General features: G+C 46.2%; 1 protein-coding gene across 7 annotated transcripts in view; it reads right to left on the bottom strand.

Moving 5' to 3' along the window:
• The window catches only part of DIS3L2 (DIS3 like 3'-5' exoribonuclease 2), a 321,790-nt gene that overhangs the window by 64,749 nt on the left and 243,638 nt on the right, over window positions 1-13,403 (bottom strand). For all 7 annotated transcript variants that reach the window (XM_064485261.1, XM_064485263.1, XM_064485264.1 and 4 more), the window contains one exon: window positions 2,397-2,630. In XM_064485261.1, the coding sequence (XP_064341331.1) occupies window positions 2,397-2,630 (234 nt within the window). The remainder of the gene's footprint in view (window positions 1-2,396; window positions 2,631-13,403) is intronic.

The raw sequence follows: 13,403 nt of genomic DNA, 5'->3' as shown, positions 1-13,403 counted from the left end.
TTGTAATGAGAGCTGAGATCACTGATGGTCTTCCACAGTTTTTAGAGTATTTAACACATTTAATTCAATTGAATTTTACAGCAATCTGATGGGGAAGGCGTCTAAAATGGTGTCACAAGAACCCTCTCACTTGCTGTGCTTGAAGCAGTGGTTGGTGAGTTCTGCCAGAGGCTGGCTAAAAAGGAGACTCGTTCAGAAGAGACAGACATGGAACCCAACATCTGTGATAAAGTTAATTTATAAATATACATTCATTCACTTTAAAAAATGTAAATATTTTAAAAAAGAGTATGCTAATTGGATTTCTACATACTTTCTTCTGAATCAACTACTCATAATTTATTGTCTATAATTTATTACTTTTGTTTCTTTAAAAGAGAGTGAGAACTTAGACGTCTGTAAAGCAATCTGAGTACAGAATTCCTTTTGAAATTTATGATTTTTCCCCTACTCTTCTATAGCTGTCACACCCAAACAGCAGAATTTTTGAAGATTCATCTTCAACAAGTGCTTCCAAACAATTTAACTTAGTTTGCACAGAAACAAGAGCTTTTTAAAAATGCTCTCATTTGATCAGTTTACCTAACATTCAGTTAAACTGCATAATTATAACGACGTGTACAGCTGGCATAGCCAGGATGGGAATGAGGAGGGTTGTCCCGGGATGCACACAGCTCTCCTGGTGGGAGCCAGAGGTGGGGGGAGCACAGCCGGCGTGTGCAGCGCACCGTGGGCCCTGGTCACTGTGTCGTGCAGAAGGAATGGTGAGTGCAGGCTGAAACGGCCGGTGGGCAGCCGGGTGAGGAGTTCAAGGAGCAGGTGGAGAGACTGGCCTGGGGCCAGAGAAGAAGGGAAGGGCTGAACTGGTTTTGTCAGCATCAGCATCTAATCAGTAGTTAAAATCTTAAGAATTGTAAGGAAAGAGGAACTCATTCAGGGAGGGAGTGTGGATAGAGAACAACAAAAAGAGGAAAAAGAGGGCGTGGTAGACTCTAGGGAGTGCCACCCTACAGGGGTGAGTAGACTAAGAGGCTTCTGCAAAGGGACCAGCAGGACATGAAGAGAAGCAGAGAACTAGGAGGTGAGCTTTGCAGGACAGGAGTCAGAAGCAAGAACCGACCAGAGTCCTTGGATCTGACAACAGCGGCCACTGGTGAATGAGAATTAGGGCGTTCACACCCCACGAAATATCCCACTAAAGGAAGGAGAGGAGATATTCTGTCTGCTCCCGTGCCTGCGGCCCTCTTCCATCAGCTCTGCTGTCTTCCTGCAATGGCATTCCTGATCCGAAGGGTTTGCTGAGGCTGCCTGAGCCCAGGCAAGGGAGAGGGGAGCATGAGAGCCAGGCAAGGGAGGGTGGGAGCATGAGAGCCCCAGAAGATGCCTTGACTCCCTCAGGCACAGGCAGAACGGATTCTCCACTTGTCCCAAGAGCTGCTAATTTATTTGCAGGCCCAGGGCAGCAACTGTTTGCAATGCCTTCTGAGAAGCATTTGTGTAAGATTATCACAAAATGTAGGATGAAGTGAAATCTTCAATTAGAAAGTTTTAAAACAATGCCTTTGGGATCTCCCCAAGCTGAAAGTCTCAGAGGAAGTCTCTGGGGGGCTGCGCTCGGCCAGCAGGCTGACAAACAGCTCCATCAGCCAATCCTGCTGCCCCACTCATTTTCCAAACACAATATACAGAGACCAGGTTAGGAGAGTGAGTTCTCTGGAGCTTGGGTAAGAAATATGAGAAGAAAAAGACCGCACAGGACAGAACACAGGCTCTACTCTATAATGTACTGACAAGTAACGAGGAAAGAATTCCTGGATTGTAAGAGTTACAACTGTTAGACATGGAAATTGACCAGGTTTGAGTGGCAGCTGCCTGAGTCGCAGAGGGCTCAGCATGGCTGTGATCCTTAGAGTAACCAGGACCATCCTGGGCTGTCATTTTCTTAAACAGCCAACATTCTACAGTCTCCTCCGTTCTGTGCTTCTTCAAATATCAATCTGAGATTTGTAAACATACAACTCTTTTTGGAAGACAAGGGGTAAGAAGAAACACTTTTTAAAGAAAGCCTAACAATCAGATACTGGTTAACTGCCTTCTAAACTTCCATGTTTCCTTTTCCCAACTCCAGTAAGAGGGATTTGAGGTAAAAACTGAGATGAGGACCAAGTACTGAATACTGCCTCACCAGGGAAGACCAGCTGGGAGTTTTGGTCACAGAGCCACTCACACAGACACCACCCTTTTGCCCTGTGGATGTGGGAGTTAGTTCCCACTGTTGTAGTGCAGTGACTGAGGGAAGAGGGAAGAGCCCAGGACTGCCACACTAAATCTCATGCCTGCTGGGTTCTGGCAGAAGTCAAATCTGTCGGTTGTGCTGAAAAAAAGAAGAGACTGACCTGATCCAGACGCAGTGCGCCGTCCGCAAACCGCTGTTTGCGTAACTCCTTTGCCATTCCGTGGAGGTTCAAGACAGCCCGGTGCACCTCCTCCCCGGTGTGCTCCGGGGAGATGGGGGGCAGCTCCTGCTCGGGGACGCTCTTCGTTGGGCTTTCAATCATGCTCTGTGCATGTTCATAGCTCAGTTTGGTGCAGGAGCGGATGATGGTCCGGCCAAACCATTCATCAACGATCTGCAAAGATGGTGAGGTTGTGAGAAAGTCATGAGGAGAATTTTCTTCAGGTTTTTCTTTCACGTGACCATACATTCACACACATTCCACAGAGATTCACTGAGCAACGACTTTGTGCTCAGAATGCTGTTTAGTTCCGGGCACAAAAACCTATCAGATGCGGAAGCTGCTGCCCTCAGGGCGCTCAGGGCATGGACTTCACAGGCAGTGGAAGTTGATGAAAGTTCTCTAAGCACACGGGAGGCACAGGCCAGGCCAAGCAAGAGACCTGAGGGGAAGGGCCTGTTGAAAGCTTTTTCATTAGTTTGGGTGAGTGGTCATCAATGTCACACTGGAAGAGAGAAGAGACAGATACCAAAGATGTGACAGATGGGGCTCTTAATGGACCGGATGGGGGATGAAGGAGAAGGTGGGGCCACTGACAGAAAAAGAGAACACAAGTGTAAAGCAGGACAGAGGAAGAAAGAAAAAAACATTCCAATTTGTTCTATTTGAAGCATTTGTGTAGAAACGAAGGTCCGGAACAGGGGCTCTCAACCTGGGCACTACTGTGCTGACTCACTCTCTGTCGTGGAGGCTGCCCGGTACACCGTAAAGCATTTAGTGGTATCCCTGGACTCTTAACTGCTAGATGCCAGTAGCACTTCCCCCAAACCCCAAACTGATAACCCAAAATGTCTCCAGGAATTGCTAAATGTCCCTTGGGAGTAAACTCAGCCAAGGCTGAGATCCACTAGGCTCAAAGCAGATACCCCCAAGTGCAGTGGTGGTGCTCTCTGACTGCTGGGATTGTGGTTGATTTGTGTTTATCCTTTTAGTTTGTCCTTATTTTCTATAACAAGCACTTATTATTTTTAAAACAAAAATAAAACAAACATTAAAACATTTTGGGGACTCCTAAGTCTGAGGTGCAGGGAGGAGAGCCAGATGGGGATATGCAGCAGGCAGCTGGGGTGTGGGCCTGGGGCTTAGGGAGATGACTGATCTGGAGGGAGGGAGCTGGACCATCAACCGGAGGGTCCAAGAAAGAAAGGGCAAGAGGAGAGTTGAGGCTGCATTCACTATCACCTCCTCCATTTGTGGGAGCAAAAAGAGAAGCTAGAGAATAGAAACAAACAGAAAACAAGACAGGTCAAAAAAAAAAAAAAAAAAGAGAGAGACAGAAGAAAGATCAGTGGCATTCAATGTTAGGAGAAGCAGGAGAAAGGGCTTCAGAGAAGAGGTACTTGAAAGCAACAGCAGACACACAGCATTCCGATGAGAGAGGCACGGCTAATGTACCTTCCATATGGCAACTGAACTCCCACAGCAACCCTGTGAGGCAGGTATTTATTTGCATTTTGCAAATGAGGAAACTAAGGCACAGACACATTAAATGACCTGCCTAAGGTCATAACTCTAGAGTGACAAAGCCAGGAACTGAACACAGGTATTCCCGCACCAGAGTCCAAACTCTTAACCACCAGTGTATGTCAAATGCGACTTGGGGGGTGGGGTGGGGGAGAGCTCAGTGGTAGAGTGCATGCCTAGCATGCACAAGGTCCTGGGTTCAATCCCCAGTATCTCCATTAAAAAAAAAATGCCACTTGGACATCAAGGAAGATGAAAACAAAGAAAAAGTCCTCACATTTAGCATTTGCTTACTGGTGATCTTTAGGAAGGCTCTTTCAGGGAGGAGAGCATGGGGCAGGGCAGGGGGGCAGAGTCAAACTACAAAGATTTCAGGCATGTACTGTGACTGGATTACAGGGATGATGCCAATAGTACTTCCCTCACCCTCAGAGCTCTGCCTTCCATCAGCATGGCGCACACACCCCACATGCCATTCAAACAGCAACATCTTCTGCGTGTGTCACGATGGGGAAAAGTTTGGGTTAAGGACAGGTGAAGCTCTGGGTTAAGGACAGGTGACTGGCCCGCAGTGGAGGCAATGCAGTGAGCGTGGACGACAGCTTCCAGGAGGAGGGCAGAGGAGGGATGCTGCTGAGCACGCAGGACAGAGGACTGCGCCAGGTCTGCAGGGGAAGGGGAAGAAGCCAGCACAAAAGGAAGACTGAAGGGGCAAGAGAGCGAAGGGAGTGGGCCAAGAGGAGGTGACTCATCCAGGAGAGAGAAGGGGCCCTGGAGGGGAGATGAGGGGGAGGCGATCTGGAGGGGAAGAGGGAAGCCAAGAGCGCTCGTATCAGACAGCCCCAATCTCTGGACACACATAAGGCACAGAATGAGGAGGGCTGCTTGGGGTTTAAGGGCATGAAGAAAGTGGAGAAGCTCAGAGATAAATGCTGTGGGAAATGTGATTCACGAGCAGGGAAAAGCCAGACGTGCTGCATGGCAGAGGGGGCTTGGGAGAAGGAAGGGAGCTCCAAACAGCAGTGAAACTTTCAGCCTGGGCTTGCAAACATCCTCTGCCCTATTCCTTTTCATCAGCTAAACCATTCTGTTCACAACCTCAGAGACAACGCTTCCCGAAAAAGACCGTCTGCAAGGTCCACAGGTGTTCCCGGTAGGGAAAGAAGAGGGCCTGACCCAGAGCTGCCCACACCGCAAAGCCTCTGTGGGACACAGCTTCTACCCTGGACAGCTAGAGACCTCTCAGATAACCTTCTCCTCACTTTGAAGGAAGAACCAATTTTTTTTTTTCCCCTGGAAGAAGCAATACTCTTAAAATGGCAGCCATGAAGCACAGGAAGAGAACAGTAGCAACCACTCACATTTTTCTTTGGTTCAGTGCAAAGAGCCTTATTCTGAGGAAACTTGGATCTGTAACATCAGACTTTAATCTTCTTTTCTAAAAAACCCTCAAACTATATTTGCTGGATTATTCCAAAAATGACTCCTTGCCAAAATACAAGTGATTCAAATATTGTGCTCATGACTCTTCTGCTGTGGCAAGCGGGTCCTGAGTTTGGCTCTCGGGAGGTGTCTGTGTGCGTGCTAAACACGGAAGAAAGTGCAGAGCCAGTTCCAGGGATTGTTCAGCGGCCCCGCGGGGAAGCGGCGCAAGCAGGTCTCCAGAAGGGCCCCTTTCAAGGTCAGCCCGTGCTTGTCCTTCCATCACATCCACATTTCCTGAAAACTCCCCACTAATGGAGTTGCTCCAACCTCCTCTAGGATGACAGGGCCACGACCTATTCATTCTTGTGGTCACAAAGTTTTCCCCTGGAGATTTAGCTTGTTTCCTTTTCTCCACTTCATTCCAAACCCAGTCAGTCAATCCTCCTCCTGTGTGTCCACATTTTGTTTGACAGTCTGTCTTGAGCATCCTTGGGGAAATTTTCCATTCCATTCGATTCCACTCCTCTCTTTCACACACTCCCCCAGGCATCCAGGTCACAGGGTATCTGGCCTCTTGCGGTCTGTGTCCTCTTTTCCTAGAAGACACAGGAAACCCCTGTACACTTACACAGGGTAACCACCGCACACAGGGCAGGGAGACTCGGCCCACTCTAACCAGCCATCTGTAGTCATGAAAACTGGTGGGTCAAGAAGTGCTTTAAAAATCTAATGAAAGTGTCAGGTCCTCTCTCCTGAAGTATTTATGCACACAATTTTCAGAAAGTTCCACAGGGTTCCTAGATATCCTGCCATCCCAAGCTGAAGTATCCTGGCTCTCAACAGTGCTTTGCTGCACGCTCTGGACCCTCTTTTATGGTGCTGAGCGCTGACTAGGGGCCACTTGTAATCCTGAGGGGTTCTTAAAATTTATTAACTGTAACTTGGCCAAATCAGAAGTCTCCCACCCCTCATCAAAACTCGCTAACCACACACATTGGCTGCACTGTCTCAGTTTTTTTCTTAACCGGCACCTCGGCCCCTTTAGCTTGTTTCCTGACAGATAGATAGCCTTCGTAACAGCACACATGGACACCACCAAATCCCAGGCTACAGTGCTGATGAGGTGTTTCCTGCAGCTCTTGCACCTCACCTGAGTGCCCCCCACCCTGCCCACCTCCAATGCCTGCATTCCAGAAAACCTGTACCTTCGTTTTGAACATGCAAAGAGCTGAAGTAGAAGCTGTGAACAGCCAACAAGAACTTCCTGGCCCAGTGACACTCGGGCAGCAGAACCTATTCTGCTTTAAAACCATCCAGTTTTAAAGCCAAACCATATCTGACACATGGACAAAAAAAATTCTTAGGCCAGGAAAATGGGCCTGAAACCACACTGCAGGGAGGCAGCAAGGATGCCCGGCACTGCCTTGCACAGAGAAGGGCAACAGGAAAGCACAGACCCAAACGGGGGCAGTTCCCGGGGTGGCCTGCCTTACAGTACGGGAGGAAGGCCTCTCTGGATGGAACACCTCATTAATTTCTAATTTGGAAGCTGGATTCACATCAACGCCCCGTCCATAACCAGTGCCAGTGGCAGAAGACAAAAGGACAAAGAGTTTTTCATGGAAAAAGTAGAAAAGCCATGAGGAGCTTCATAAACAGAACCCTTCAAAGAAGAATCATGTCCTTCCTCTTCCCTTCGTTTCATCACAGGATTTGGGTCACTCCCTCTCTACAGGTGGCAAGTTTCTGCATACCCCCAGGACACTACTGCTTAGAATGTCAGGTTAAATATCGTGCCAACACTGACTGAAGGTCTCTGGCTGGGAAAAAACCTGGTGAGGAAGGAGCAAACACTGTCTACCTCAAGACCTACCTTCTGGGACCAGGTAGGACAGGAAGTGGCACAACACCTCAGGGCACCTGGCCCTACTTGGTGGCAGAGCTCTCACACTTACCACCTTTTAAACTCTCTCCAACACTTCTGGGAGGAGGGCATTACTCAGCCCATTTTATGTCGAGAAAACAGGCTGGGGATTTGTGAAAAGTCATGTAAGCTCCTAGTGGTAGCCAGGATCAGATCTGCCTCAAGACTTAAGATTCAAAATCTAGTGTTACTTCTATTATGTTTTAGCTGAAGTTTATGAAACAGATAGAGATGGCAAAGTAAACAAAATGTGCCTCAAATACATATTAACTTTTTATATTTTATAGATACAAGGTTGTGAGAAAACCATATCCTTTGGAAATGGTTCATTTCCGTTCAAATGTATTTAAAAATTTATCTTCTAAAAAAAGTCAGTGAGTGCCTCATTAAGAAATCGCTGATTCAAAACTGCTAATGAGATTAACTTATAATTTTTAATAAGTAATTAGATGCAGAATCACTTCTGTAGCAGCTCTGGGCTTCCTCATGTAAAATATTTGGTTCAAAAAATGTATCAGGAAGAAAGAAACACTTCTCTGATTGGAACAAAACGAGGTTGGTTGTTGGGATGGTCAGGGGTGGAGGTGGGCGGATTTCTGCTGCAGTCAGTCGCCCTGGAGTGGGCAGGGCACAGCCAAGAAAGAAGCCAAAGGTGCCAAGAAGAATGTGTCTGAAAAGGAACTGGGCAGAAAGAGGCGGGGCTCGACAACTAGGAGAGGTGGATGGTGACATATCTGTGATGGTAAGGCGCTGGGGACTGCAGGGGGCACAGGCAGTGGGGTGTTGGCTGGTGAAGAGTGAGCAGGGGCCTCCTCTGCTGGGCCTGCTCCTCGCACTAGGCCTATGGTGACAGAGTAAGGCACAGGTCACTTCTTAAAGAAGAGAGAAGACCACAGAAGGATCAAAGAACAAGCAAGAACAAAAAACAGCAAGACGGAAGCAGCGTCAGCAGCACACTTCATTTAGACCTGGCTGTGCCCTCTCCTCCTGTGGCCAGACTGGGCCTGTTACCTGAAAACCGGGTTCACCTCTTGGTGGGTGTCAAGCCAAAAGACACAACCAAGCCAAAGAGCGGGAGAAGGAAGGATTTGCAACTTGCAGCAAGTGAGGACAATGGGGATCCATCCCAAAGAAATACTGCTGGCCTTTAATCTGTGTTTTCCAGATATAAGGAAACCTTTCCCCTTAAACTAATTATAATTTACAACAACTTGGTAAATGATAACTTTGTGGTTAGGACTGAGACATTTATCTTTTCTCTCTACCTGACTCCTCTAAAAATTGTAACTCTCAGGTTCCCAGCAGCCTTATCAAGTACTCTTAACCAGCTCATGCATAACAACCCTAAAGGAAATTCTCTAGCGAAACTGCCACAGAGTGTAACTACTCAGGACATTTATCACTGCTCGCTTTAAGTCTACTGCTAAAAGCACAGGTACAATGTTTGTGTGACAATTCAGGATGACTGATAAAATGTATAGCCTATAAAATGCTTCTCCATTAAAATACCGCTGAGCTTGTTCACTATATTTGATTAGTTTGCCCCCAACATGGATAACTAAGCAACTATATATAAACAAAATGGAAGTCTAGCACCAAGGGACATGATGGATGCCAGGCAGCAATCATCCTGGTACTGAGAGAGAAATACTTCATCTATCAAAAGATTTGCAATCAAAAGGGGAAATGATAAAATAAATTTTCACATATTCAGTGAGGTACGGGGAAGCTATTCCGGCTAAAACATGATTTAACTTGAACTTTATGGTGAAGAGAGTGGCCTCTTTAGTGCCCTATTAAACACGCTTTCTGCATCTGCTTTTATCATTAAGGAAAAGAATGCATTTAGAAATAAAAAAGAGAGGATGTCGTCACTCACACAGATGGAATTTACCCAGCAAGCCTTAGAACGATACTAATCAGGCTGTCAGTCTGCTGAACTCCAATTTCTATGATGAAAAAAGTGGTCCTACAGAACTGCATAGCCCTTGATATTTGAACAGCTGCTCAAGGAGGGTCTTATGCCATAAGACACACTGAATGCTGTTCTTTGTATCTGATAAGACTTCTAATGTGACTCATTTCATGATGCGTATGAAAAAAGTCAAATCTCTTCTCTGAATGATCCCCTTCCCAGTTTAGGGAAAATACTGGGAAAATGGTTTGGTTCAAGGGGCTCTTGGCTTCAAGGGGCTCTTGGCTCAAGTCTCTGCTAATGACATTGCAAAGTCACTGTTAACTGTCACTCCTCCTGAGCCTCTCCTACACCTGTTAGAATAATGCTGATCAAGCAAGGTTCAGACACCACTTTGGAAGACCCCAAAACTTATCTAACTCCAGCAGCAAAAGAGTTTCACTCCTCTACCTAGGGAGACTACAACACCCATTCTCGGCAGGAAATAGTAACAGAAGAGTGACCTTCAGCCATGTACCCCTCAAGAATGAAGAGTGAAATACCTCAAGGGGGTGATTTTGTAAGCAGACAGGGTAGGGGTTCCCAGAGGAAGAGAACCACATATAACTTTCTTAACATAAGAGAAACCATTTTAGGCCTAAGCCATCTTGTGATCTAAACCTGGCCACAAGGGTTGTCCTTGCAGAAAAATAGGTCTCAGCAGTTAGTGATTTTTTTTTTTTAGCAGTTAATTATTTTAAAGGAACAAAAGAAGGTAAAAATGAATAGCTATTACTAGGCAAGGGAGATAACCATATTGGAGACAATATATCAGTTGTAAAGACTCTCAATTCTGTTTCAAAGGGAAATATTAGCTTGCAGTATATTCTTGAGCTGTTCTGCAGAATTCAAACCCCCTGAGCATTCATCTACCAGACTGACTGAAACCCAAGGAAAGATGATGCTGAACTTTTCTGACCCTTGTGACTTCACTCAACTAGAGCCTGGACTCTGTCAATCTCTGCCCCAATTCTAAGCTGAATTCTCCTTTGCTGAAGCCCTTTCGTGAGTATGTATGCATCTTTAGCTTAAAACTTCCCCAGTTTTGCTGCTTAGGGAGATCCTGCTTTGGGAAAGATCCCCAGCGTTCTTATTTGCTACAAGTAACAAATTCTTTCTTCTCTCACTCTTTGGCTTGGCTGTATCTTTTGGCTAGACATCCACCAAGAGGCGAACCCACTTTTCGGTTAACAGGCCTACTAGGGACCAATGTCAAGGGTGCTGAGGAGGGAGCATAGGCAGCAACGGGCTGTGTGTTGGACAGTTGTTTTAGTTTATAAGGCAGTTTATTTATGTGTTAGAATTTTCTGGAAGATTTATTTGTATAGAGTCAACTGTGCTTTCTTCTACTGTTTCAGGTCACCTGTCATCAGCCTAGTCTGCTGACCACACCATAACTGGGCCCCTACCCATTGTCAAGGAGGAAGACATCTTCCCCTACTCGTCTAGGTTCTTCTGGCTGGTCTAAGAATTAAACAGACATGAGGCAGATTAACAGGAGAAAATCAAACAAAAGTTCAATAACATGGACATACATTGTAGAGACCCACGAAAGCTGAGGTAACTCACTGAAATGGCTGAAGCTTCACCTTAAATACATCAGCTAAAGACAAAAGAGAATGTTGGGAGTACTGGCTTAGGACTTAGAAGGGGAGGAAGGCAATTCACATGAAGATGGAAAAGCAAATGGTAAACAAATGTTTGTTGGGCCAGGCAGAGACAATGGGACACAGGGTAGAATTTCAACAAACAGATTTTGCTAGGTTTCTCCCTGTCCATACCTAGTTCATACTATACTTATCTATGGTGATGGCTCCCTCCCTCTGGAAACAGGTCCTCTGTCTACATTCTTTAGGCAGTTAGGGGAAGGTCAAAGATTTTTCCTGTCTTTTGGGTCTTGATTGCTTTTAGCTCAAAATAATCCACTTGCCAAATAGACAATTTGGGGGAGCAAATTTTGCTCCCCTATACGACCTTGACCTGGAGGTAGCTGTCTAAACTTCTAAGCCTAAGAGGAAGGAAACAAGGAAACTTCCTCAAGTGTCTGCCTTGCAAACCTAGGAAATGGAAGAAGAGCTTAAGGCCTGGATGTGGTCAGGAGATAAGAATTCCATTCCTGTGACAGGGGATGAGGGCCCATACCTGAGTAGTCTTTGAAAAATGTTCCTTTTATTGCAGATAGTTGCATGGTGGGGAGAGGGGCAGAAGGAATCTTTAAAGGTGGCGGACTGGCTGGGAGGTCTAAGGGTTGTGGGAAGGAAGTTGGAAGTCGGGGAGAGGGAAGAAAGTGTACGAGAGCAATGGAGGAAGCCTTCTAAGAGCTGGATCAGACATACCCGGGAAACACAAAACCAGATTGCTAAAGCCAGTGAGGTTAACTCAGCCCCAGCCTTTCAACAAGACCAACCTAAGCCGTCTCTCTAAAATAGGTCCGTCCTTCTTTGAAAGACACCCAGCACAGCAACATGTTATCTTATTTACTAACCTCAGGGCCCAAGTCCTTACATTTAAATCAAATCCACAATTAATAACCTCAAAATGCAGGTGAAACAGATTAAAAATAATTTTTAGCTCTTTTCATGACAGTCTTACATATGATAAATGTATTGTTTTGTTTTTTATTTCTTGAGAAGATTTTATTTTGAATTCTTATTTTAATCCCAAGGATTCATAGCAAAATCTGTGCTCAGGATTTAGTCTGCTGCTAGCTTGAAGTGACCTTAGGTAAGCCTCTCACTGCCTGGCACCTTCATCAGTAAACCAGGACACAAAGGACTCAGCAGTTCTTCCACAGGCTCCTCTGGTCCCAGGCTGTCTCTACAGGCCTGAAATAAAACAATTCTGCTCCGTTCTGCTAAGGACTAAGGATGACTATTCTGGGAGCTTTTCTATTATTTTCAGAATCAGCCTTTGAAGCTATTGTTTCTCACTGGGAGCTGCCTGGGCAAGAAACACAACATCCGGCACCATGTTTCTTTACCATTAACCGCAGCCCGGGGTCACATGATCCTATGCATGAGCCTGGCTCTGTGGTCTTGCTGCAGACACCATGATGACCCGGGAAGAGCATAATGTTTTATTTTTCGGGTTCATAGCATTTCCATGGGTGGCAGTTGGTGTGGCAGCGGCAGGATGAGCATGGAAGAGACGCGGAGGTGACACTGTGTGGAGGGCCCATCACGCGGAAGTACACTTTTCCTGGCGGGAGCTGTGTGGGTCCCTCCGCAACTCCCAGGATACAGGTCAGGAGTGCTGAGAAGGCTGTTGTGATGAAAATGCTTTACCAAGGGGGACACCGCTCTTAATAAAGCAGGCTGAAAACACAGAACTGTGGAAATGGATATGCAATTCACTTTATGAAATCATTTTTGAGCTTTTTTTGGGGTACAGGACACTGTGCTATTGGGGGAGGAGAAGATAAAAAGAATTAAGAATGGGTTCTGTTTACAAGGATGTTACAATCCAGTAGGACGATAGATCTGTACACAAATGGCACTGAAGTGCAAACGACAGGTGCTGTGGGGCAGGGAGATGGGAGGACTGTTTCTGACACGGAGGATGGAGGTCTTCCTATCTGAGCACCTTCTCAGACAGGCCACCCTGCCCCCGTCCCAGATTTCAGCAGGGACCCCACGCTTCACTCCCCTCCAGGCCGGGAGAATTGGTGGTCCTCATCTTCCTGGTAAGCTAATCCCCAACCTGGGGTTCGGGTCCTGAGCTTCCCACTTCCTTCATAACCTGGTTCGAAAACCTGTTCCTTCCTTTCTCATCTTCGGTATCTTTTCTATTCACTTTCCCACACAGCCTACAAATATACAGGTAAGAGGCCACTGTCATCCAGGCAAGGGTGGCAGATCTGGGTGGCAGAGGTAAGGAAGCGGGCAGATTCTGGGGGTAGTTAGAAGGCAAGGCTGAGGTGTCTTACTGGCAGACTGGATGTGAGGGGTGAGAGAAAGACCAGAGTCAATAATGGCCCCAGTGAAAATGAATATGAAAACAAATACACGTATGCTTACGTGTGACTGAAGTATTGTGCTGCACATCAGAAACTGACACAACATTGTAAACTGATCATACTTCAATAAAAATATATTTAAAAAATGAAAGTAAATTTAAAATA

The sequence above is a fragment of the Camelus dromedarius genome, chromosome 4, assembly GCF_036321535.1.
Source record: "Camelus dromedarius isolate mCamDro1 chromosome 4, mCamDro1.pat, whole genome shotgun sequence".
Lineage (NCBI taxonomy): Eukaryota > Metazoa > Chordata > Mammalia > Artiodactyla > Camelidae > Camelus > Camelus dromedarius.
Note: the sequence above shows the minus strand (reverse complement) of the source record. Positions and strands in the feature narration are given on the sequence as shown.